Source organism: Cryptomeria japonica, chromosome 7 (genome assembly GCF_030272615.1).
Source record: "Cryptomeria japonica chromosome 7, Sugi_1.0, whole genome shotgun sequence".
NCBI lineage: Eukaryota > Viridiplantae > Streptophyta > Pinopsida > Cupressales > Cupressaceae > Cryptomeria > Cryptomeria japonica.
This window is the reverse complement of record NC_081411.1, coordinates 538,041,430-538,068,832: the sequence shown is the minus strand read 5'-3', so window position 1 is coordinate 538,068,832 and position 27,403 is coordinate 538,041,430. Positions and strand designations below refer to the sequence as shown.

At 34.1% G+C, this 27,403-nt stretch overlaps 1 protein-coding gene across 1 annotated transcript in view; it reads left to right on the top strand.

Moving 5' to 3' along the window:
• LOC131031127 (uncharacterized) overlaps positions 1-26,943 on the top strand; it is a 59,252-nt gene extending 32,309 nt beyond the window's left edge. Inside the window, exons 2-4 of the mRNA XM_057962165.2 lie at positions 25,196-25,435; positions 25,558-25,678; positions 25,976-26,943. Coding sequence (XP_057818148.2) covers positions 25,196-25,435; positions 25,558-25,678; positions 25,976-26,943 — 1,329 coding nt within the window. The remainder of the gene's footprint in view (positions 1-25,195; positions 25,436-25,557; positions 25,679-25,975) is intronic.
• Positions 26,944-27,403: the final 460 nt, after the last annotated feature.

Sequence of the window (27,403 nt, the reverse complement as noted above, 5' to 3'; positions counted from 1 at the left end):
GAGTAAATTTCCTACATTATTGTCTCTGTGTATGTATTCCCATTATTATGAATTGAATCCTTAAGGAGGATGAAATTTGTCAATTTCAAGGAGATTGTGTGATTGTCTATAGGTATCCTTCAATGAAGGTTTTAAACTCTATAATTAGTCATGATTAAATGGAATGTGTCCTATATCTGATAATTCTGTGAATGGAATTGAGTAATGCATTAGTATAAGGTGTTAATGCAGGAATATTGTTTAAGGAAAACCAATTTGTGACTAGGATACACTTTTGCAATTCTTTGTGTGACTTTGTTGCCCAATGAACAAGTCACTGGTCTTGCAGATTTGGGGATAGTTTTCAGATTTATACAAATCAAAGACAAATCCATTTCCCTTTATGTTTAGGGGTTTGTGTTCTTTTCATTCCAAGCTCTGTTTTCATTTATGGTTTATACAGATTTAGCCAATCTGTAGTGTGTTTCTAAATTGGGTGAGCTTGTGGAATGGTTTGTCTTCTTTGTTGATGCTCTCATATGTGGGTAATGAGTCTGAATTCTATGCATCAAAAGGGTGTCCCCCCCTAGGTCTAGCAAAACCTGAAGTGCAGGAGGATCATTATGATCCTATGTTATGTTGTCCAAGCCCTGAAGTGTTTTCATTGATTGAGATTGGCTTTCTCATAGATCAGTTGTAGGTGTACCTGGGTTAACCAGTTTTGGTGACCAACATGACCGTTGATCTATTAATGAAATAATATGCTTATAATGCAACTGACAATGAATTCTTATAATGCAAATGAAAAGAATGAGGTAATCTAAAATGATCTATCTAAAAATTTTACTACCATTCTTCATATGCTATCTTGTAACAGTGCAATGATTTCATCATTGAGCTTTCCAAATGTTGTAAGAAAATATAAGCAACTTGACATAATGATTCAAGATGACCTAAGTATTCCTTACATGGATTTTGATATAGCAAGTTAATACAAGCAACTTGATATAATGGATCAATTTGACCTGAGTATTGCTTGTAGAATAGACGAGGATTATCTCCTTTCATGCATGACTTGGAATGTCTTCCTTGATCTTTTGTGGATCATATCCTGAGACAAGTTCATACCATAGTAAGAGATAAACCACAAACAATAATCAAAGAAAATAATCATTCCTCATCATAGCCTCTCTAGTCATGGACATCCTTGAGTTCCATAGAGTACATGATTAGTAATAAAATCAAGATATAAACATTGAATCTTGCATGTCAGTCACATGTTCTTATGGTCATTAACTGATATAATCATCTTGATAAATGATCTTTGATAGTCCTCTATTACTTGCTGGTTGATTCTTGATTTTATGAGTGTCATGATTCAATTATTGATGAAATGCCTTGATATTCGTTGCTTTGTTGCTCATTATCTATTTACAAACCCTAGGTGTTTTTGGTTTTTCTAAGTTTTTTGAATGTTTTGGGATTTTCAAAGATTCAAAAGATCACCTTAGCAAAAAGAAATTAGGATTTTGCCCGCAGTGGAAACAAAAATTATTTTGAATGTATGAATTGATCAAGATCCAAACCATGGCGAGATACAAATGCAGATATGATTGATTTTGATAAAATCTAAGATAGTGACTATGACAAGTATGTCAAAGATTGATAACTGTTGATAAGTTGCATATTTCTTGCTAAATAGTTCAGAGCAATGGATGCGAAAGATGGAATGGATAAGCTAGTATATATGGAAATGATAGATTGGATAGGATGGAGTGGATAGGTGTGTAAAGTAATCTCATAGATGGAGGAACCCACTTTGTAGATAGTGCCTGTTTACCAGGTTTTCACCATCTAAATTTATTGCATATTTTGATTTTTTTTTTTTTCTTTCCTAATTTTTGAGAGATGAAACATGTTGTACCATCAATTGATAAAGATAAGACTACCGAGAACAAAATCTAGTAGTCATACTGATCTATGTCATTGTTTTGATTTGTTTGATGATTGATAAGGTCTGGTTTCAAAGAGTGAGTACCCCACATAAGACCAATTTGTCTGGTTTCAAGTGTACGTATCCCTGTCTAAGACATTTTGAAGTTGATAAATGGATTGATTAACTAGACATGTGATCAGTTTGATTGCAGACTTCGAGAGTTTTTTCTGTTGTTGATATGATTTTATGGATGAATTGATTAACAAGACATGTGTTCAGTTTGATTGTAGATTTTGAGAGTTTTCTTGTTGTTGATATGATTTGATGGATGAATTGATTAACAAGACATGTGATTAGTTTGATTGTAGATTTTGAGAGTTTTCTTGTTATTGATATGATTTGATGGATGAATTGATTAAAAAGACATGTGATCAGTGTGATTTTAGATTTTGAGAGTTTTCTTGTTGTTGATTTGATAGATGGGCCATGCACTTATGCTTTGATTTTCAATTTTTTATTTGATTTTGTCGATTTTTTTAATTTTTAGTTTTTGAGACATTTTTTTATTTTTTATTTTTTGAGCTTTTTGGATTAGAAGAAAGATGTATTTGGTTTCCCCAATGTATAGAAAGACAAGGAATGGATGAATAGATGAGATGAAGATGAATGGGTGAAAGATGGATGCATCTTATTATGGAAGATGAAGAGACATGTCAAGAGCTTTTTTTAAAATCATGGTTTTGTCCTTAGTTTTGATCAAGATCAAGGATGGAAAAGGGGATATGGATGGAGATAGTTTATGGATAGGTGAAACAAGATCATAGATAGTGATAGATGGTGGAAGAAATGAATAGTTAGGATAGATGGTATAGATTAGTATGAAGCAAGATCGTAGATAGAAATAGATGAATTTAGATAGGATAATGGATACTAGAGGAAGGATAATGGGAGATGTGGTATGAAGAATAGATTGGATGAACTTTGACCCTAAGTATAGATGTCTCCATTTGTGAAGAGGTGATATGTAAGATTGTCATAGTATTTAGCACCACCTAACTAAGTGTTCCTGAACTTTTCAAAGATAGAGACCCAACCCACACTTAGAACCTCTAGAAAATTCAACCAAACATATCTAGAAACTAGGAAGTAGACTCAAAACGGAAGAAGAATCCCAAACTAGATCAAGGAACTTAGTCTTTGATTACCCATGTGTGTGTAATTGGGTTCATTTTGGCTCATATGATCATTCTAATCTTTAGAGTCCAACGTGGCTAGCTACATGAGTTATCCTGACTTCAAAAGCATTGTGGATAGAGCCTCACTGCCAGAAAGAATCCATAGCACCAATGAGGTTATCGCTATAATATCACAAATATTGCTCCATTGCCAGCTAGATGTCCATAGCCCTGATGGAGTTACTCGCATTTTCCCATAGCCAAGCTTTTGATATTTGATTTTTTTCTTTTCTTTTCTGGATATTTCTTTTCCTGATCATGCTTTGGATCTTTTGATAGTGTCTTTTTCTTTTCTTATTTTGATTGCATTGGCTTGTAAGTAATGAAACTTACATGGGTTTGATAATTACAGTGGCACTGAAGCAAGAATTAAGATTTTTCACTAACCTTGTCTTCAACTAAGAGATCACAATGATTTAGAGAAATTGATTAAGTGTGTGAGATGTAGTAATCAAAAGATGTCTCTACCAAGATACGATAAGTGGTTCTTTTCTGGATTGAGTGTGTATCCCAACCAAAAGATAATGTTAAAGAAGAACAACCTTGGATTCTAAAGTGTATCATGATTAGATATTTAGGAAAAGGACCGAACATGAGATTCGAGCATGGGCAAGCATGTGACAAAATGACACAAATGCCTATTTCACAGATGATGAATTTATGCAAAGGATTGAATGAAAGGGATGGAAGGATAGAAAATATGTGTTGCATAATAGATATAATGTTTTAAGATTTGCATGAGGATAGATGGAAATGTATTCAAGATGAGCGTTGGAACACAACTTAAGAAGTGATGAAGAGATGGAGGAAAATTGAATTTTGGGACATAAGAACCCAAAATAGATAAAGTAAATGATGGAAGAATAGTTTTGAAAAGATGTTTAGATAGATGTTTGAAACAAGTTCAAAGATGCATTCCTTTGTTGATCTTTCTTATGGATCATTTGAGGTAATGGAATGGTAGATGGAGGGAAGTAAGGACCCAATATGGATGGAAGGGGTAGAGATTTTGACTTTGGAATGAAAGGACCTAAAATGGATTTGGAGGATGAAGAGTTTGAATTTCTAACAAAAGGACCTAAAATGGATTTGGAGGATAAAGAAATTGAATTTGGAATGAAAGGACCTAAAATGGATTTGGAGGATGAAGAGTTTGACTTTGGAATGAAAGGACCTAAAATGGATTTGGTGGATGAAGAGTTTGTATTTCAAATGAAAGGACCTAAAATGGATTTGGAGGATAAAAAGATTGAATTTGGAATGAAAGGACCTAAAATGGATTTGGAGGATGAAGAGTTTGACTTTGGAACGAAACGACCTAAAATGGATTTGGAGGATGAAGACTTTTCTTGATCTTGACTTGGAGTGGGATCATTTGAGTTTGTGTTTTCCACTTGATTTTGAATTAGATTAGTGAAGGAGATGGAAGGGATATCATGCTCTTGCTCAGGAGGTGGATGTTGAATGGGACTCTTCTCTTGAAATAAAAGGGGATCATAGTGGATGGAATACCAGAATTTTAGGGGATCATCATAAGATTCTTGATAGGTAGGATCTTGATCAAAAATGGGATTAGATTGGAGAGCCATGATATCTTGATCTTGATTTAGGCTAGGACTCATTTCCTTTGAATAATCTTCTTCTTTTTCAAGTGACAAGGGATGATCACATGAGCGATCAAATTTTTAGTTTAAATAGGTTGATGTTGTTGACTTGATGGATACTTCATTTTGGATACTCAAGCTCACTAAGTCGAACAAAGGGTTTGTTCGATAGGCCCCTATGACAGAGTATGTCAAATGATATGGATAAAGTCTCTTGATATGAAAACTTGACTTGACTAACTTGAATACCTATCTAGGTATTGTTGCCATTGAGATAGTTGGATGATATACTCTTGATCACTTGGTTTGATCTAGTGTTTCAAATGTTGGAAACCCTTTGTATTACCCTTTTGATCAATTTTTTTCAGCAATTTGTTGGATTTTTGCTCAGTCGTATATGATAATCTTCTTCAATTTTTTACCATTTGGAGCATGTTATAGACATATAAGACACAATGTTTAATAAACAAAATGCACAAGAAAGTACAATCCCTATGGCAGGTTGAGACAATAGTTGTTGAATCTCATGTGGGGTTTCCCCCGAGGCTACGCTATTCAAAGAAGATATTTAGATGCTTGACCCCACTAGCTCCACCCTCAGAACTCACTTCTTTGGGGTAGCCAAGCACCAATTTCCATGAAAACTCAACATGGCAAACTTTATATCTCTACTAGGAACCATATGTATGTGAGTCGCTTCAGAGGTGCGACCTCCTTCACCAACAACTAGAAGGATTTTGGCAACTAGTACAAGTGGTTTTTAGTAAAGGCTTCCAGTCATGTGGCCATACATGCGACACTTTCAACTCTTTAAATACATAAGGTTCCCAGCCTATAGAGGTTACGCTCCATAGGGTTTATGGGGAAACATAGTGTCGGTATGAACTTATCAACACATGTTGTTTGGGACTTTCGTCACAAACATGATTTATTTATAGTGGATTGGAAGGACTCGGTATTAGCCCATTTCCACTTTAGGTCATTCCCCTCTCACTAGCCCCCTCAAGGTAGCTCGAGAAGGCAGACCCTCTAAAGGATTTAATTGATTGAAAGTAAAGAAAGCTTAAAAGAGTGGGTTTGGCTTTTAGGTCACCCAATTAAGGGGAGAGCATATACCTACCACTTTTGAGACATGGAATACAAGTGTTCTTTTTAACCTTTTCAAAGCAATTATTGGCTAAGTCCTATTTGGAGATGTTGCTCCAACAAGCATGGTGTTCATTTTAGCCCTTTTAAAAGTCTATTTGCAACTATTTTAGAGAAAATACTAAAAATGCAAGTTGCATGTTGTCAATTCATCCTCTTAGTTAAACTAGATGAACAAGATATGATATATTACTTCCCAAATAAAGACTTTTAATTAACTAGATGAGGAAATGCATAAAATTTGCCTTAAACACCATCTTGCACATGCATGTTAGTAGTCTGAAAAATCTGATTTCTTGGACATTCGGACTTGCAAGAAATTTTTTGTCAGTCTGTAAATAGAAGCGCTAATCTAACACATGCGCTATCTTTTTTCTCAAAAGCGCTAACTTGCAAGTAAAAAATGCTAACCTAGACTACAAAAGCGTTGCTCTATGGATACAAAACCGTGATTTCTTTGCCAAATATGCTAAACTAGGACACAAATGCGTGAACCTGCAATGCAAATGCACAAACTTTAAGACAAAAGTGTTAACTAAAAATGCTCATGCGCTAACCTATGGTGTAAATACACTAACCTAGAATGCAAATTTGCTAACCTACAGAATAAAAGCATAGTCAGAATTCACACATGTGTGAATCTGCATTACAAATGCATTAATTTAACTTTTTGTGAGATTTTTAAAGGTATATGCGAGGTCTATGATCCCCACGGTGGGTGCCAAAATGGTGTCGACTTGAATTTCATCCTCAGAATGTTACCTACAATAAGTTAGTTTCACAAAATACTAATGGAAATGCTACAAGAAATCCAAACTCAACCAATGACTACCTTCATGGCTTATGTCTCATTGTGTCCTAACTCCACTGTTCCTGGTTGCAGATGGTGTGCTCTCAGACAATGCACTGATGGCTTCCAAGATGGCATATGAAAAATGGACTGATAACTTGTAGTTAACTGATACTATGATATGTAAATACTACATGATTATGCTAAAATGATTATGCTAAATGATATTATTTGCTATTTTCTATTGCTTCAAAAAATCACAAATGCATATTATTGATTTCAAAACTAAATCTCTCTCAACTGAAGCTCTTGATTTTATAGACCTTGAGAGGATTAGATGATGTGGCATAGATCAAAGGTCCTAATCAGATTTACTAATTTGAATGGCTGTGAGCAAAGGTGAAGGTTGAGAGAAAGGTGGAAGGAAAAGACAAGTGTCACTCATCTCACCTTGACTGGGTTGCTGACTGAGGGAATCTAGAGATGGTTGGAGGAGATTTAGGCATGATAGGACAAGTGGACTCAAGTCCTTCCTAAGATGTAGAGGGTGTTGGAGAGAATATAGGAAATGGTTATGAAATATGTGTACGTACACAATATTCATTAAGTTTGGAAGTTGAAGATAAATGATGAATTAATATTTTAAAAATATTAATTTCCTTAGCCACATGTTTGATGGGTTGGCAAAAGGAAGATGAAGTGGAGATGGAAGGTGAGTTGGAAAAGGGATTAAATAATTTTGAGAATTATTTAATATTTGAGACTATAAGATAGGAGAATAACCATTAAATATTGGATATTTAACTGATTGGAGGAGATATTTAATTAATTAGAAGAATAGGATCGATGAATTAATTAATAAAATATTAATTAACAGAAAAACACGAAAATGAATTAAATAAATTAATCTTTTCAAATTATCTATTCAATAGAAGAATCATTATTAAATAAATATAAAATATTTATTTAATTGCTCATAGCCAATTTTTATGTGTATACACATTCTTTCTTCAAATTGCGCTCAATTTCTCATGAATCAACGTTGAATCTCAATTTTATTCTACACAACAACTTTATGCTCAATTCAAAATCAATTAACGCCAAATTTTCTCAAATTCCTCAGGATCAATTTGTGCCCAAATAACTTATCATAGCCAACAATTTCCTATAGTGTACCCTCATTATCTTTTGATTTCGTTCTCGAGGGGGCATACTCATGACCTTAATGACCTTATGACCCCACATCTCACATGTCGAGAATTTTTTTTTAATCTTTATCAAAAGTTGAGCACAAATATTTTCAACTAAAAAAAATCAATTCTTATTGCTAAAGGGAATCTCAACTTCATCGATTCACATCAAGTTGAGATCTCTCGATCATCTAAATCGAATCAATTGCTAGGGGCATATTAGTTTCATCACTTCAAATCAAGTTGATATTTTTCTTCATCTGAATTAGTCTCTTAACATTAATCAGTTTCATCGCTTTTCATCAATCTGATTATTCGTTTAAACTTAATCAAAAGTTTAAAGAGTATCTTTGATCACACGCTAAATCTAAGCAGGTGTTCAGTTTCATCGCTTCAAATCAAGCTGGACAATTTATTTTTCACTCATTGTATCTTGATCAATCAAGTTCAAGATCGAATTTTATCTTCGCTCGCTGTGTCTAGATCAATCAAGTTCTAGATCAGTAAGATCTGCTTCTTGATCAGTCAAGTTCAAGTTCATTATCTTTTTGTTTCTATCATTCCTCAGTTCAATCAAGTTTGGGATCAGTATCGCTTTAATCAGACTTCATTCAACTTCATCACTTTGAATCAAGCTAAACACCTTGCTCTTCATCTAGTTTGTGATCAATCAAGTTCAGAACTGGCATCTCCTAGACATCACATATTCTTTGAACCAATGCGTTGATCGCACATTAATTCAAAGAGGGGCAAATGTAATACCCTAAAAATGGTCACCAAAACCATGGGCCCCTAATCTCGACAACATCACCAAGGTCCTAACCAAAAGCAATCAAATCAACCTTGGGCACATTATTAATTCTTTAATCATCAATTATCACATGGCAAATCAATTACTCAATATTAATTAAATATTTATTTAATTAACTGAATCATTTCCAAGAATATCATTTTGATCAAATTATCCTATTTTAATTTATTAAATATCCTTGCATATTTAATTAATTAATAAATTTGCCATTTAATCATAAAAAGGGAATTAATTCATTACAAAAAAAAGGAATTAATTATAAAGCAAGAGTTGAATTGAAAAATAAAATAAAAGAATTGAATTGAGAGACAAATCAAACTTGAGATATTATTTCTTTTTCTAAATTTAGAACTTGAAATCATAAAAGCAATTAAATTGAATTATTGATTATTCTCTAAAATTGGACCTCAAAGCTTTTTAGAAAAAAAAGTTTAGTTGCATTAAAAAGACTCTTTTCTTGAATAAATAAAAGAATTATCTATTTTTATCACAAATGCATGGAATTAATTTATTATTATTTCCAATGGAACATGGACTTCTAATTTAAATGCATTTCAATTAAACTATAATTGGAATCTATCTCAAGGTTAACTAAACCTGATTTCTCAATTATTTTCAATTAATCCTAAATTGAGCTTTTCTCTTGTAATTCTCTATAAATTCAGCCTTCAGCTCTCAATCCAATTCACCCCAGAGATTTTTGAGAACATGCTTGGAGATTATTATGACGCTAATTTCACTCTGGAGTCATTGAAGATCATTGTACTTTTTTTAGATTATTTGCATCCATATAGCTTGAATCCATATTGCTTGAATTCGTTATTGCTTGAATTATTCATCCATCTTGCATCCATATAGTTAATATCATATAGATTAAATCCTTCATCTTGGTGTAGTCTAGTCACTTGTATTGCTTATAAAAATTTGAGAGCAATCTTATAGTCGCATCTTTTAGAAGGCAATTAGTCACTTAGTTATGGTTTATTACTTATTGATTATTGATTTACTAACCATACATGTAATGACTTAATTGAAGTGTTGTGCTTATAGCTACAGACCCTTTTTCACACACACAATAGTTAGTTCAGTTATTGTTCTTAAAGTTTGGTATGATGATAACAATGATTCTAGTAATTTGAGTGTGGATGTTGTTGTGGTAATTCTTGATGCTTGTGGATGTTTCTAGATAATGTGTTATTCGTGTTGGTGGTCTGCATTGATCGGTGAGTGCGTTATGGATGATTTTCTTTAGTCTGGTGGTGTTCTTCATGTTCTTGGTTGGCATGATGATTGTAGGGTGTTGCAAATGTTTAATGCATAATTCTTGGAGGTGTTTTATCTTTGATGTGATTTTGGTCCATGCTATGTCTTAGCCGACATTGTTTTGTTCTACATGTGATATTGTATCATGTATGGTTATATTTTTGTAATTAGGAGATATGTGTTGAGTCGACCTAGATGATGTTAATCTAAGGTGATGTCATGTATAAATAAATGTAATATCTTCATAATTGAGCATTCCATGGATGACTGTGGTGTGTGAATAATGTATTAATCATTCAGAAGTAGAGAAAAAATATGGAGAAGTGTGAGAGATGTTATTTTCTTAATCATAACTATAACCAGGCATTGAGGATGCTATTTGTCAGTTCATTATTTCTAGAAGTGAGCCTTCCTAGGGTTGTTGCCCTTTGTATTTTTTTAGTAGTGAGCTCTAGGCCATGTGCCTAAATGCATGTGTATTACCCATTGTAATATTTCATATACTTCTAACAAGGTATCATCATATTGTCGGTAGGTTCTCACCATGGTTTTTCCCTTGACCGAGTTTTCCATGTCAAAAATATTGGTGTTATGTGTGTTCATGTTGTGTTGTTGATTTATGCTTTCAATGTTAATTATTAGATCTGAGATTAAAGTAATTTGATATAAAATGTGGTGACAATTGATTCATCCCCCCCTCTCAGTTGGCTTCCCTATTTTTATCATGAAGTGTGTGAGTGATAGAGTTGTGGACTGGAGAGCAGTAGCAGTATATAGTGTGAGTAGTGGAATATGGTATATGAGAAAAGGTGTTTGAGGAAGAGTCAATGTAGACAATGTTGTCATAATCCTTTTCCAAATCTACTGCAATTAGTTAGAATAGTAGAGTGCAATCATAGTGATGCAATAATCCCTTACCCAATTTGTTGCAAGATGTTGTGGGGAGTTTGAGAAGATCCTTTTTCAGATCTGCTATGAGTTTTTGTGAGTTTATATATGAGCTTATCTTAGAACTGACTTCATGCATTTGGATATGCAATTTTCCTTAGTTCATTTATTTCAATTGTAATGAGCATTCCGACAGTGAGCATCTGTGTAATTTGGTAGTGATCCATCTGACAGTGAGCCACACTTTTTTGTAAACACAATATAACTATTTATATTATCTTGAGAGTTAACCCTATTCGTCATTTTTCTCATTTGGGTTTTCCATGTATAAAATTCGATGTTCAATTTTGTGGTTATGTTGTTTACTTATTCTACATTTTTTGATTCATGTTGATGAGATTAATTGCTAAGGTTATTTATCAGTAAAAGTTTTATAAGGGTTGTTATATTGATTCACCCCCCTCTCAGTATTTTGGTCCATTCAACCATTCAACAATTGGGGTCAGAGCTTGGTACCTTGTTAGATAGCTTAACTCCGTGAGGGAGATCCTTGTTGGTTGAATCAAGGAACTTATGAGTATGAACAAAGAGTATCATCTAGATGAAGAATTGAAGACATCTCTTGAAGATCTAGAAAGTGTGGAATCTGAGAGTCAAGAATTAAAAGAAAAACTCAAAGGAAATGAGTCTTTGGTAAAACTGTGAGGATGGATCCAAAAGTTCAAGTTGAGACACAAGGAATTTAACAATCAGTTGAAGTAGGTGAATGAAATTGTTAAAGATTTGATGATGAAAATTGAGGAGAAGAACAAGATAGAAGAAACCCTAAAAGATTCAATTAAGCTAAAGTCCGAAGAAAGTGAGAAGCTAGAACAAGAAGTGAAGAAGTTGAAGGTAGAAAGTAAAGCTCTTGACAGTAGAAAACTGCTGGAAAATTTGATTAACATGTAGAAATATCATTTAGACAAGAACAGACTAGGATTTTAAACCAATAAATGTTCAAATCAAAATGATAAATAAAAGACAAGGAAGTCAAGGTAGAAGAAGAAAAGAAACCTAAAGATTTAAGAAAAACTCAGAATCAAAGAAGACTATCGGTTTGTCAACCAAATGTGCAAAAGTACCCATCATTTAATGGTATTATTTTCAATACAATATTTTTGGTCATAAGGTTGTAGATTGTAGAATCATTCAATGTTATAATTGCAAGAAGTTTGGTCATAAAGCAAATTACTGCAAAAATCATGTGGTGGGTCAGAATCATTATCTAGTTGGAATGAATAAGATGAATGGTAAATTTCATGGATATTGTCATCTATGCAATGGTTATGGTCACAAAGATAATCAATGTAGATATAGAACACATTCAACAAACTCAGTGCAAAGGAAAAATAATTGTTACAAGTGCAAGCAATCTGAACATTATGCTAATTAGTGCAGAAATGAAGTTGGTATGGAGAAGCCTATAGAGAAGAATGTGATGAAAACTAGTGAATAAAAGAAAAAGAAAATCATGGTATGGAGAAAGGAGGTGAACAATGAAAGAAATCTTGATGTTCTAGAATCTGGTGTAGACACCTCTTCCTCCAGTAACTAAGCTTATTGCTTTGGCTCAGGGGGAGTTATCAAGGAAAATCATTTGATCCCCTCTTCTAAGATAGTTCATGTTGTGGGTATGACATGACTAATTTTGAGATGCAATCTAGTAATTCAATGAATATTTTGGTGTCATTGACAAGACACTTTTTGGCAGCAAAACCTTAGAAGGTATTGGGAAGATAAATTTTGGAAATTAAGATAATTTTCTACATTGTCTGAAGAAAAGAGTTTAAGGAGTGGAGTAGTAGTTAAAGAGAGAAGAGCAAAGAAGTAGAGAAAAAGTTCATATCATGGAATCAAAGATGATCATTAGAGAATTGAGTATCAAAAAGTTTTGGACTTTGGAAAAGGTACAATTGGATGAATTTAACACTGAAAAGATTAGAAAGATGGAAAGAACTTTAAGTAAGAAAATTTGTAGAAGGTTAAGGAGCTAGGGCGTAAAGGATTGGAATTGTGGAGTGAATTGCCTTGGTTTGACAATGAAGAAGTGATCAAATTAATACTAAGTTGAGTGAAGAATAATTGTATTGTGTTGGAAAAACCCTATCCGATTTCCAAGGACATCGTTTCAATTGTTACTAGTCTATGTGATAAAGAGAATGTATTGGTTAGAAGATTGTAAAGAAGAAGGAGGTTTAAACCTTGACCAATGTGATTGGAGATTAGAGAACACTATTGATCAACAAAATCATCAAGTCCTCTGGTGAGGTATGTTGTGTATGGTATACCTTACAAGATTTATTTCAGAAATAGGGAAAGTTCTACTTTGGATAATGTTGTATATGTTGTGCACATGATTGCTATGGAAGATGTTGTATTTGATTTGTGTGAATTGTTGAAAAATTAGTTCTTAGAGAACATCTGAATGACAAAAGATAAAGGCTACCCCTTCTATTTTGGATCGTTGCTAGTAAGTTTGACAACATACCATCTGAGATCTCTGTTAGTGAAGGAAAATTTGTCGTGGGAATCTCAAGTCCTAGTTTCTAGACAGATATCTTGGTATCTAAACAATCTGGAAAGAGAGAAGAATCTTGTGGTGTTTACTTTAAATCATATTAGGAAGTGTGGTGTAATGGTCTAATTGTTAGATACTTGGTTAATCCCAAAGACACTAAAGAGGGGGGGGTGAATCAATGTCTAACTGGTGAATGAAAGATTTAAACTTATTTGCAACTTTACAACCCAAATTAACATACCGATAAGCAAATAATAATGCAGTAAAGAGAAACAAAATAATGGGAATCAGTGCACACCATAACATATATATTTTTGGTGAGGAAACCCAGTAAGGGAAACACCTCAATGGGATTTGTGACCAACAATATTTACTAACTGACCAATATGAATAAATATTACTTAGTACAATAGGGGCCTGCACATGCAGGAAGGCCAACTACCTAGAGCTCACTACTCAACAAAAATGGAGTCTCACTAACTACAATTGGATGGTTAAATCCAATAACAATGTATTGCTTCAAAATAGCATCTTCAATGCTGGATTTAGTATTGGTTTAAGCTTTGTCTGATACCTCTGCCAAAACCTTGCTGGTAAATAGTCTTTTCTCTTCTCTGCTTCTTATTCTCTCTTAAAATAAACACATCGAAGTGCATATACAATTATCTAGTTTCATACATACATTTCATTACCTACTTTGTATACGACTACTCCTTTACCAATTGACCTACAGGATCTCATCCATATATGAGTCTTTACAATACATCATGTTGACCATACAAATATAATATTACATTACAATAAATTTTGCATAATCAATATTATTTCCAAGTCGGCTTGGACTATAGGTATAATTTGTTGCCAATGTAGATGAATGTCGGTGTGAATAACCCTTGTAGTGACTGTTAGTGCTGATAGGTGAATTTTGTTTCTAGTAGAACTTGTGAAACCTTGTTGAACCTTGTTACTAGTTGGTTTCCATCAATGACAACATCAACCATTCTCATTTGAGTGTATAATGCCAACAATCTCCCCCTTAGGCATTGATGGCAACACTCATGAGAAAAATCAAAACTGATATCCAAAATTTGAAGTTCAAAAACTGAAAGTGCTCCCTCTGAGCAAGTGATTTCCTTCTATATATTTTTCTCATTACACCACTCCCCCTTTGACATCAATGAAAAAGGATGTCAAAAGTATGAAAAATTAAAAAATTACTTAGAAACCTGTAGCCAGTTATGTACAATCTGAAAAATGTCTTCCAAAACCAAGTTAAGACTTTGCAAAAACTTTGTATTGTCAGAAATTATAGTCTCTTTCTGTCGGATCATCTTGGTGAGATAATGCATCTGTTGCTCCAATGATCTATCCCCTTGAATAGTTTCCTTAGATAGCTCATTTTGGTCTATTAACAAATTATCCAATCTAGGACCAAGTTTGTTCTTTAACTCCCGGGTATTCATCTTCAACCTTGCTTTCTCTCTTTCCAATTTCTCAATCTTCTCTTCATAAATAGCCATCTCTTGATCCAAAACTTATGTTAGTTCTGAAGAACCAATCATATTGTCAGCAATGTCATCAATCTCATTCTAAGTTTTCTTTAAGTGTTCATCAATATCATCTATTAGATGGTGAGGTTTGTAGGCTTCCTGATACAATTCCTTGCATTCCAAAATGGTGGATTTCAATGCCGGTAGCAATGAATCATTCTATCTTGTACAATCCTTTATTATTTTGTGAAAGAATTCATCCTTCTCCTTATTAACTCTTTCCTAAATGGTCTCCTCATTTATCTTATCTATAGTTTGAATGTTAGAAGAAATGAATTTTGACAATGTGTCCAATTTACCTATAGACCCAACAATGTGATCAACCTTGCAAGCCTGTGCAATCAACTGCAAAACTGGTAAAGAATCATCAATAGCCTTAAATGATAAGGCATCACATTCTTTTATTTTCTTTATGGAATCTAATAATACATCAGTGACATTTGTCGGTCTATAATCCAAAATAGAAGTACTAGAAGGAGTGCTAGGTTCTGTAATAATTTTCTTCTCTTGTCCAAATACCTATTCAATTACCTTAACCTCTTCTTTATCCACTTTCTCTTCCTTATTTTTACTCTTATCCTCATTCTTATTCTTTGTCGGTTCAGATTGTGTCTGTTCTAATTCTTTTTCTCATTTTGTCGGTATCTCAATATTCTGCTATGTCAATAGTCTTGACCAATGATTCAGAGATCTCAACATTTATAGCTTCAGATTTATTTTCCTCTGCAACTTCCTTATCCATTATAATACTGATGTATTGAGTGTCAACATTCATTGTGAATAGAATGTTTGACTCGGGATCAATATCATATTCTTTCAATTCTTCTGATATATTTTCAGGCTCATTTTGCATTTCTATCGGTGCCTCTACTACTACTGGCGGGGTTTCCTGTACCGGTGGTGGTAAGTTGTCCTTAACTGTGCGATGTTAGGTACACTTCCAACCTTAATCTTACCCTTATCTTCTTTCTGATACACTTTAGTAAATGATTTATCAACTTTCTGTCTATCTTTCTCTTCCCTTTTCTCATTCTCAACAAACAATATATGCCACTTATCTGTTGTTTCATCTGCAATCTCTTTTACTCTGTCGGCCATAAGACTAACTTGTCGGTGACCACTCAAAAAAATAGTCCTATTAGCTTCAGATATTAAATCATCAATTTCTTTCTTAGAATTAAAAGGATGAACCACTAAAAGTGCCTCAACCTTCATTTTCTTATCTAATTCCATAATAGACATTCTCTTTGCTTCGAGTCTCAAGTATAGATAATTAGGAAGAACATCTATAACCTCAATAAGAACCTTCTTATATATATCTAGATACAAAATAATGCTCATAATGATAGAACTTACTAACATTACCGAGATTTCCTTCCTAAGTTGTTTCATTTATAAGTTCTATTGGTCAAAGAGTATCAGATACCTTTTGTTCTGGTTGCTTCTTTGTTGTGACTTTCTTCTTCTGACCACTGTGCTCTCTCACAGCTTGTTGTTTCTTTCTAAGTGTTCTTGATTTCTTCATTGATGGAGTAGGTATCGGTGAGGGTTTTCTTTTCTTCCTTTCCACCCTTTTGAATTTTGTAGCCTTGTCATTGTCATAATTGGATGAGGTATCCATAGGAGAAATATGTGCTACCAGTTGTTGTTCTGATTTTCTTTCTTGTTCAGCAACACCTTTCATCGGATCAAGTTTCAACAATCCCTTTTTAACAACTTCAACAAACTTCAAAGCATCTTTTATTACTTTGTCTCTTTTCTTCCTCTACTTTTCCATAGTAACATCACTCTCTATAGTTTTTGCAAGGCCAAAGATCTTTTCTGTCGGTTCTGGTGGAGCATCTAGGAGTATCTTGGCATAAGATTCTAGAATGTTTGAATCAACTTCATAACCCATCTCAGTTATCTAGATAGTTCTAGGTCTAACTACCTCCATCCATACTTCATCTCTTTTTACAACAAAGCATATCTATTTGTCATATTTGTCAACAATGCTTTGGAGAACCCTTTGCCTTATTTTAGCTTGAAAGTCCTTGAAGTATTCTTTTACCTGTTTGTCACCATCTGAACCTATGTCAGTAATTGCCTCCTTAATCTGTTTTGCAACAAAAATATCATAGGCAAAGTCCTTGTGTCTAATACCAAGAATCTCCTTTGAGAAATATAGCATTAAGCATACAATCAAATTCCCAAACTTGAATGATCCCTTCTTATCACCTTTAATTTTATCCAAATTTTCTAACAGTTCATCTTTCAGCCATTCACAAATGTCAATTTTAGCATTATTCATAATCATCTCATAGGCACTATGAATGCATAAACTTGAAACAAAATTCAGCCTATTAGTATGAGAAACTTTGTATCCAATAACCATACTTGTATATTTAGCATTGTTGTCAGTTATATCGTTAACCCTAAGTGATATATTATCTGATGTTACGCTAGTTAAGTTCATAACTTCTTTGTTTGGAATTTTCTTTTTCTTATCAGGCCTAGTGCCGGTAGAAGGTAAACTAGTAACAGCCCTAATTGCTTCTTTAGTGATTTTTAAAACTAAGTCTAGCTGCAAAAATTCACCGTGTACTCTGCTAAGAACATAACGGACAATCTCATCTGAAAATTCAAGCATGTGAAGGATGTCAATGAACCCTAAATCTTCAATAACCTTGTTTTCTGGTTTGACTATACCTTTTTTGTCATTGATAACATTCATGAACATGTTATTTAAATCCTCGGACCCTAAATATTCAATGTTACAGTGAATGTATGCCCTAGGGTCTTCAGCAAATGTGACTCCCTTCAGAATTTTGGAAAATGCACCAATGGAGTCATCCAGCTTTTCTATCTTAGGGATTATCTTGAAGATAGGTCTAGGACGCTTGATATTTTCTACAATAGTAGGGTTTTCAATGAATTTAGGAATGGAGAATGAAGAAGCCATTTCATAAGATAAATACCTTTGATTGTCGAATGCAAGTGAAAACCTTGGATTCCTTGAAAAACCTTTGCTGCTTCACCTCTAGAATGTTGGTGCTCAATTTTCATGCTCTTCAAATGCTTGAATGCTTGGTAATTCAAAATGAGAAATTGAAGTGCTTTATAACCAAAAAGTTAACTTACAACCAAAATAAATGCCTCGTATGTGAAGTGAATACTCAACATATAAGCCGGTAAAGAAGAAATATGACTTCTTACCACCAACTTAGGGTAAATGCATGATCGTCAATTAGTTATCTTACCCCTAAGGATTATTCCTTAGCTAGATGAAGAATCTCCTACCGGTGCAGGATTACTCTATTCTATCGGTATAGAGACAGATTCATCATTCCTCTGATCTCTCTTCTTGAACCATTGTTTAGTGAATTCTTGCTTGATTTCATTCACCTTTTCTTTGCCATTGTCATTAGATCCTTTGTTGTTTTTCGGTACAATCTTACTTCTACAAAATCTTGCAATATGCCCAATCTTGTTGCATGCATAATAGGTTACATTGTTTCTTAGAATAACTTTTCCATAACCTTGACTAGTTTGAGTTCTGCATTGATTAGATAGATGTCCAAATCTACCATAAACATAGCATTTCACATTCATTCTACAATTGTCTAAGTTGTGACCATTTCTATTACATTTGGAATATTGACCAGTGGGTAAGTTTGTATTCTGATTATTCCTAAATTTGTACTGATTTTCTCTATGACCAAATTTGTTGCAATTAAACCATTTGCCATTGAATTTATAAGCATTAGGATTCCTTAACAGTTTTTTGTGATCATGACTATTTGCACTTCTAGAACTTTCTCCATGTTCAAATCCAAGTCCAACTGTTTCTCCATCAGGAAATTGACTTTTTAGCATATCATCAAGCTTGTCAGAACTCTTCTTGAATTTGTCTTTGTATTCATCTGCAGCAACCAACTCACTTTCCAAAGTACTAACTTGTCTCATAAGTTCTTTGTCATGTTGCATGTGAACCAAATTTGTTTTAAGCATATCATTTTCATAACTAAGCCTTAGAGATTCATCTGATCTTTCATTAAGTCTTTTGGCCAAATCTTCCTTATTCTTCTTTCTATCTTCAATATCCTTACATAGTCTCATGGTTAAATCTTGCATCTCATTCCTCATGTTATTGTTCTCTTGTCTCATTTTCTCTGCAATATCTCTGAGAGTTTCCTTTTCTTCATCATCTTGGTTTTACAGTTGCACATACAATTATTTTCTCTTATTCTTTGCTATGACTAGGTTTTCTTGAAGTGCTTTGATGAATTCCTGAGTTGATATGAGTTCATTGTCTTGTTTGATATTCTTCAATTTTTTTGCATCAAAATATTCAAGAGCTCCTTTCAACTATTGTCTCAAACTTTCCATCGGTACTGGTTTCAGAATCTTCCTCAAGCTGTTAGGCTTCTACAAATAGAGGATGAGGCTTTGATACCAATTGTTAGATACTTGGTTAGTCCCAAAGACACTAAGAGGGGGGGTGAATCAGTGTCTAACTGCTGGATGAAAGATTTAAACTTATTTGCAACTTTACAACCCAAATTAATATACCGATAAGAAAGTAATAATGTAATAAAGAGAAACAAAATAATGGGCTTCAATGCACACCATAACACAAATATTTTTGGTGAGGAAATTCGGTAAGAGAAAAACCTCGGTGGGATTTGTGACCCACAATATTTACTCACTGGCCAATATGAATAAATATTACTTAGTACAATAGGGGCCTGCACATGCAGGAAGGCCAATTGCCTAGAGCTCACTTCTCAACAAAAATGGAGTCCCACTGACTACAATTGGATGGTTAAATCCAATAACAATGTATTACTTCAAAATAGCATCTACAATGTTGGATTCAGTACTAGTTTAAGCTTTGTCTGATACCTCTACCAAAACCTTGCTGGTAAATAGTCTTCACTCTACTCTTGTTCTTATTCACTCTTAAAATAAATACATCAAAGTGCATATACAATTATCCAGTATCATACATACATTTCATTACCTACTTCCCATACTACTACTCCTTAACCAAATGACCTACAAGATCTCATACATATATGATTATTTACAATACACCATGTCATTCACACAAATATAATATTACATTACAATACATTTTGCATAAACAATATTATTTCCAAATCGGCTTGGATTGTCGGTATAATCTGTTCCGCTGTAGACACATGCTAGTGTGAATAACCCTTGTAGTGACTGTCGGTGCCGATAGATGAAGTTTGTTGCTGGTAGAACCTATGAAACCTTGTTGAACCTTGTTACTAGTTGGTTTCCATCAATGAAAACATCAACCATTATCATTTGAGTGTATAATGCCAACACTGATATCCCCTTCTATTGATTCGGCTAAGGAGGGTCTGAACACTAGAAAGAGGACGCTGAAAGAGATTGTGTTTTGTGGTTCTCTAGAATTTGAGAAGATATGGAAATACCTAAGATAGGAAGAAGTAATTGATTTGGATGATCCAGAATCCCCTCTCGCTAAAGAAGAATTGGAGGTTATAGAGAAAGAGAAAGGTGATTTAGAAGCTGAAGATGATAATATGAAGAATATGTTGGAGAAGTGTGATGATGCTAAAATGAAATTATTAGAATGTATAAATGAAATGAAAGACTATATCAATAGTGTCAACAAATTTTACAAATTATGTACAATGGTCGGCTGCTATGGTGAAGTTCAAAGAAAAAGTTGAATCTATTGAAGAAAAATTAAATTCTATGGGTAAGTCATTTGATTTTCTGAGTGACAAAGATGGTGAGCAAAGAAAGAGGGTAAATTATTTGTAGTTTGAATAATTATCTTTGCAAAGGAAGAAAGAAGACCATGCGAGTGTTTTTAGAAAAGTTAAGGAGATTGATGAGGCCAAATTGGAACAATTTTTAGTATTTCTTGATTATGTAGTTGAGTATGAGAAAAATCCATCTATTCTAGATAGTTTATCTCATACTATTGATGTGTTGGTCAAATGCAAATTTTTATCTGTTAGCATCAAATTGGTTGTGCATATGTAGAAGGTTCTCCTTTCGAAGCTTAAGGCGAAATACAAGCATATTTTTCAAAAGAAAAGTAGTTAAGAATCATTTTTTGGTTGACATACAATTTTGACATTCTTTTGTTGTTAAACACATTTATTTTTCTTTCTTTATTTTTCATCAAAGGAAACCTTTGTCCTTGATGTCAAAGGGTGAGAAAGGTAAGTGGAGAAATAGGAAGAAATGTAAAATAAAAAGATATGAGTAAGGGGGAGTTTCATGCAGATATTCATGCCTATATGTTTTTTTTTTATTATTCTTTTTGAGATGTTTTTTCATCAATGACAAAGAGGGAGATTGTTGTATTTGTGTGAATGTTTTCATTGGTCAAAAACTCGATAATCTGGTTAATGTGGCATATCAAGTAACAATGGAAGTTAGGTATGTATGTGATGTTGAGAAATAGTGAAAGATAGGTATGAATGTGATATGAAGCAACAAGGTAAGTATGAGCTACTGGAGTTATTTCTAGAAGATCCTTATCTCTAAAATCTTGTGTTTTACTTATCATGGTTTGTATCAAGTTTCGGTTTCAATTGTATCTATTTTATTGTTATCTCAATGGTTGTATTGCATTATGATTTATTATTCAGAATCTATGCCATCTGTATCTTGAAAATAGAAGTTGTTGTGCTTGGAATTTATGTTTATCAGTCTAAATCTTTAGGTTTGGTAGACCCTTGTTTTGTTCCGATAATTGAGGCATATGTTTTGGTAAATGAAGTATGTGAAGGAAGTGTGCCAAATATTAGTGAAGGCCAACTTGGTTACCCTAATTTTGGTAAAGGCATGTTTTGGATAATGTGTTGATCCAAGCAAACTATTATTGTGTAAATCATTTATGCTTGGCCGACATATTATATTGGAGTTTGTCTTTATTAGTATATATATATATATATAGAAGATATGTTTGTATGTGATGTTAAGAAGCAGATATGCATGAGTGTGGAATTGACCAGCGAGAGTGTGTGCGTGATCTAGAATAGAGTATGAAGTGTGCAAGTGATAGAGTTGTGACAAGGAGAGTAGTAGTAGTATGAGAGCAGTATACAATGTGACAAGTGGAATATGATATATGAGAAAAGCTGTGTGAAGAAGAGACAAAGTGTAAGTAGTATTTTTGTAATCCTTTACTGGTTCTGCTACAAGCAGTTGGAATAATAGAGTGCAATCATAGTGATGTAGTAATCCCTTACCAGATCTATTGTAGGAAGTTGTGGATAGTTTAGGAAGATCCTTTACTAGATCTATGGTGAGTTTCTATGAGTTGATATCTAAGCTTATCTTGGAACTGACTTCATGCATCTGGAGATCCAATTTTCCTTAGTTCATTTATTTCGATTGCAGTGAGTCACTTTATAATCTAGTAGTGAACCATCTAACAATGAGCTACCCTTTTTGTACCAATAATATAACTAGTTATATTATCTTGAGAGCTAACCCTCTCTGTGGTTTTTCCCATTTGGGTTTTCCACATATAAAATCCAGTGTTCATTTTTGTTGTTATGTTGTTTGCTTATTATACATTTGCTGATTCATGTTGATGAGATTAGTTGCTAAGGTTATTTATTAGTAAAAGTTTTATGTGTGGGAATATTGATTTACCTCCCCTCTCACTATTTTGGTCCATTCAACCATTCAACATAATGTACTAGGAGATACTTGGTCCATTCTATGGTGTGGTAATGGTATAAATGAAAACCCATGTAAATTAAGAACAATATTCTACCCCTCCTATTAATGGAACTCTAGAATGAAGTGATTATTTTATGAGTGCCTTAAAATATAATTTAGATATTTATTCATTTTAATCATTGTAATTAATTACAATGAAAATTTATTATTTTTTTAAAAATTGTCAATCATTTCTTTAGTTATATTTATTTTCTTAACTCTCAAAATTAATTAGAATAGATAAAATTACTGATGCTGAAGATTAATACTAGATTGTATCATGACATTTAATTTGTCTTCCTTTCATAATATAATATTGAGTTTCATTTATCATTCATTAATGTTATCTTTCAAAGATAATTGATTAGAATGATTCATGTTGTATGAGAATGTATGATGATAATTGATATCATTCCTTTCTTTTTAAATCTTATACTTCTTTTCTATTTTCTTTTCCAATTGAGTGCTTGGTTTTGTTGTATTTTTTTTTATGTGGTTAATAAACCTAAATAAAGAGGAGAAACATAGAAAAAAACCCTAGAAACATTTGGTATATGCGATGCCTTTGGCTTGCGCTTATGGGTTATGCCATCGTGATTGAGCTACTTCATCTAACACCTAATAAAATTGCGACAAAGATGTCTATGAAATCATACCTATAAATTGCCAAGGAGTAATAAGGGACATGGTGGAGTTAAAATCCAAGGGAAAGGAAATCCCCCTTGGATCGATAATCTAATAAGATAAAGTTTAAACAAACCTACATCTTCTAGTGAAATGATAGAATACCCCAATAGAGCTTGCATGTATGTGATTGATCAATTTCATTACTTTATTTTGGATGTTATGACTCTCTATTTTGACACACAAGATAAGGGTGACATGATCATAGGACTGGGACCTAGATCAATGGTTTTTTTAGTGGCTGATATTAGCCAATTGGCTATTTTTGAAATTTGGGAATCAAAATTTGGCTAATAAGTTCAACTTTTAAGGTGACCTAAATCACCGCATTTTTATAAATTTTTATTTTCATGTTATTTAAATCAGCAAAGAATTTATTTTATTAATTTTTTTAACTCAAAGATTTGCCACAATATTCGATACATGATTGGATCGGATTTTCCAACATTTCATAATTTATTGTAGAAATCTAAATTACTTTGCCAATAATATATCATAATTATTAGTTACTTTAGGGTTGTATCAACAATCTTTAGTTGTGAGATGGAAGGTAAAATGAATATTGCAGGATGGAGTTCTTCCTACATGCGCTAGGGCTTCCCTAGCCATGCTTCCTATCATGTGTGTTGTCTATGTGCACAACCTAATCTATACTATTGTGCATTGGGGTTTGTGTGCTGATTATAGGTGTGGAGAGTGAGAAGTTTTGTGTGTGGGTTATTGGTGGTTTTGTCCATGGCGATTCAAGTGGTATATTCCAGTCTAGTGGTAGCTGGTGTTGAGGTGCCCCATAATGGTTCTTCTTTGGGTTTGCATGCACAAAAACCAAAGTCTTTTTATGAGGGTGAGGGTTCAAAAATGAAGAAAGTTAATGGTTTCTTCCCTAGATGTCAAGATCATCTAGTTGTGGTTATTTCTCTGGATTCAGTTATGGATGATGTCTCGTATTGGATTCATCATTATCTCATTTGCAAATTTCTTGGCAGTCATATTCCTCTGTTAGCATTGGAAGCCTGGATAAGACAATCATGGTAGGAGGGTGATATGGATACTATGCTTACTGTGAATAGCTACTTTATGGCCTCTTTTTCCAACCTTGCTGGTTGAAATTGAGTTTTTGAGGGAGGACCCTATTTATATAATCATGTGGGGCTATTTATCAAACCCTGGCATATGGGCTTTAATTTTGCTGAGGAATTACCTTCTAGGGTTCCTATTTGGGTTCGCCTGCCGTGACTTCCACTAGAGTTTTGGAGGGATGATATTCTATAGTGGATTGTTGCCCTACTTAAGAAGCTTGCTATGATTTCTCAACAAACCCTTTGATCATAAGGTAATTTCTTATGCTCTTATTTGTGTGGAAATTGACTTGAATAACCCCTTGCCAGATTCTCTTGCAATCTGTCTTGGCTCCTCTTTTTGGGTTCAGTCGCTTGATTATGAGTCCTTGCCTTTCCGCTATCATGTCTATCATGAATATGGACATCTTCAATGACAATTTCCTAAGGTTAATAAAAATTCCCATTCTAATAGGTCCTCTCCTTCTTCACCACCTAAGGAGGCTGAAGCAGACACATGGAAAGCTCTAGTGAGTGATACTGATTTGGGTAACGACAACAAAGGATTTGTTCCTATTAAATCTTGGGCAACAAATCGTGGGTAGAAAAGATCTTTCAAAGATAGGCAAACTGATGAGGCCCTCAATCAGTTTGAGGTATTGAATTCATTGGCCTTAGAGGAGGGAATTCTAGTGGATGTTGTTCCGAATAAAGATTCAGGTTTTGATTCCCACATTTCATAGGATATCATTATGGTTCATGTTCCACATGTTTTTTAGGATCAAAATGTGACCATGGAGGAGCCTTTGAAAGATGACATGGTTCTTGCAGATTTGGCTAAGGCAGTTTGTGACAGGAGTAAGGGTTCTTCTCACAGTCTTGGCGTGCAACAACACCCTCTCAAGAAAGGTTCTTTTGCTCCTTCTTCTACAGTTGGGCGAAAGAAGGATCTTGAAAAGATTAAACTTACTAGAGATTTATTGGTGGAGTCTAGGTCTGTTAAGACCATTGATGCTCACGTTTCCCCATCTCCCCCATGATTGTTCTCTCCTGGAATGTAAGCGGGTTGAATAGCACCTCCCGTCAAAAGGCTATTCATAATTTGATTGATGTTCATTGTTCAGACATCTTTTGTGTTTAGGAGACTAAGGTTTCTATTGATGTCATGCTTAAGTATGCTTCTCGTATCTGGTATTTTGGTCAGTGTCAATCCATTGGCTCTCACGTTAATTCTGGAGGTCTTGCTCTTTTTTGGGATCCTCGTAAGATTTCTCCCCTTTGGTGGATTTATAGTCATTCTTTTATCTCCATGGTTGCTTCCACATTGGACTCTAAGGGGACTATTCTTATTACTAATTTTTATGCTCCAATTGATATCTGAGGTAAAATCCAGCTTTGCGCACATCTTAGGTTTTTTTGCTCTTGCACTCCTTATCTTACCTGGATCTTGGGAGGTGATTTTAATTCTATGTTGAGTCTGGAGGAGAATAGAGGAGGGTTGCCTAGATTGGGTCCATCTTCTGATATTTTTTGAGCTCAGGTGGATGGGTTTTCTTTAGTGGATGTTAAGCCCTCTAATGGGATTTTTACTTGGAATAATAGATGGAGTGGGGAGGAAGTGATTTTTGAATGGTTGGATAGGTTTCTTGTCTCCTATTTTTGGGTTGGCGGCGGTTTGGTTACTATTTCCAAAATTCTAGACTGGAAAGGTTCTAATCATTGGCCTATTAAATTTTTTGCTTCTTCTTTTGCTGCTCCAAAAAATCTTCCTTTTAAATTTCAGCTTATGTGGCTTTGGGACTCTTCATTGCATGAATTAGTGGCTAAGTGGTGGAGAGAGGGAGGCCCTTCTTTTGGCATAGCTATGTATTTCTTTATCAAGAAGCTTCAATATGTCAAATATCACTTTAAGAGATGGAATATGTCATGCTTTGGTCATATTAAGTCCAGGAAGAGGAGTGCTTTGGAACGTCTTGCTCTGATTACTCACCAAATATGGGATAATGGTTTCTCGAATGCTCTTGGAAAAGAAGAATCCCAAACTATGTGCAATGTGGAGGAATGGGAGATTTGTGAGGAGATTTTTTGGAAACAAAAGGCTTGGTTTGATTGGCTTCAGGAAGGGGATAGGAATTATGCTTTTTTTCACCACTCTGTTCAGGCTCATCATAATAAGGGGTATATTTCCTCTCTGATTACCTCGGAAGGGCTTCAGATTTCATCTTTGTCAGCTATGTCTTGTGAGGCTCGTCAATACTACTCTGATCTTTTTACTAAAGATTCCCCTCCTGTTATGGATGAGGATAATTTGATTCTTTCTTGTATTCCCTCTCTGGTGACCAATGCTATGAATGTCTCTCTCTTTCATTTGGTTTCACTGCTTGATTTAGAGGATGTTGTCTTCGGAATGAACAAAGGTATAGATCCAGGCCCGAATGGTTTTCCTGTTGAATTTTTTCAAGAGTTTTGGGATATTATTAATCTGGATTTAATGGAGGTGGTTCGGGAATCTCTTTGTTGTAAGTAGATGCTCCGAGCTTTGAATTCTAGTTTCTTGATTCTCATCCCCCAAAAGGATGGTGCTGATAAAATTGACTTTTTTGCCCGATTGCTCTCTGTAATGTGTTATATAAGATTATCACTAAGTTGATTGCAGAGAGGCTCAAAACTTATCTTCCTCTTGTGATTTCTGAGGAACAAGAGGGTTTTGTGGCTAGTAAACAAATTCTAGATGGGGTGGTGGTGGCTTCTAAGGTTATTCACTCTATGACGATCTCAAAGGAGTGTTCTATGTTCATCAAATTGGATATGGCCAAAACTTATGATAGAGTTAAGTGGAGTTTTCTTTAGAAAATTCTGTTAGCCTTTGGTTTTAGCATAGAGTGGGTGAATTGGACCATGAGTTGTGTTACTTCTTCATCTTTCTCGGTTATTAGGAATGGTGAACCTTCAGAGCCTTTTGGGGTTTCCCATGGTCTTCACCAAGG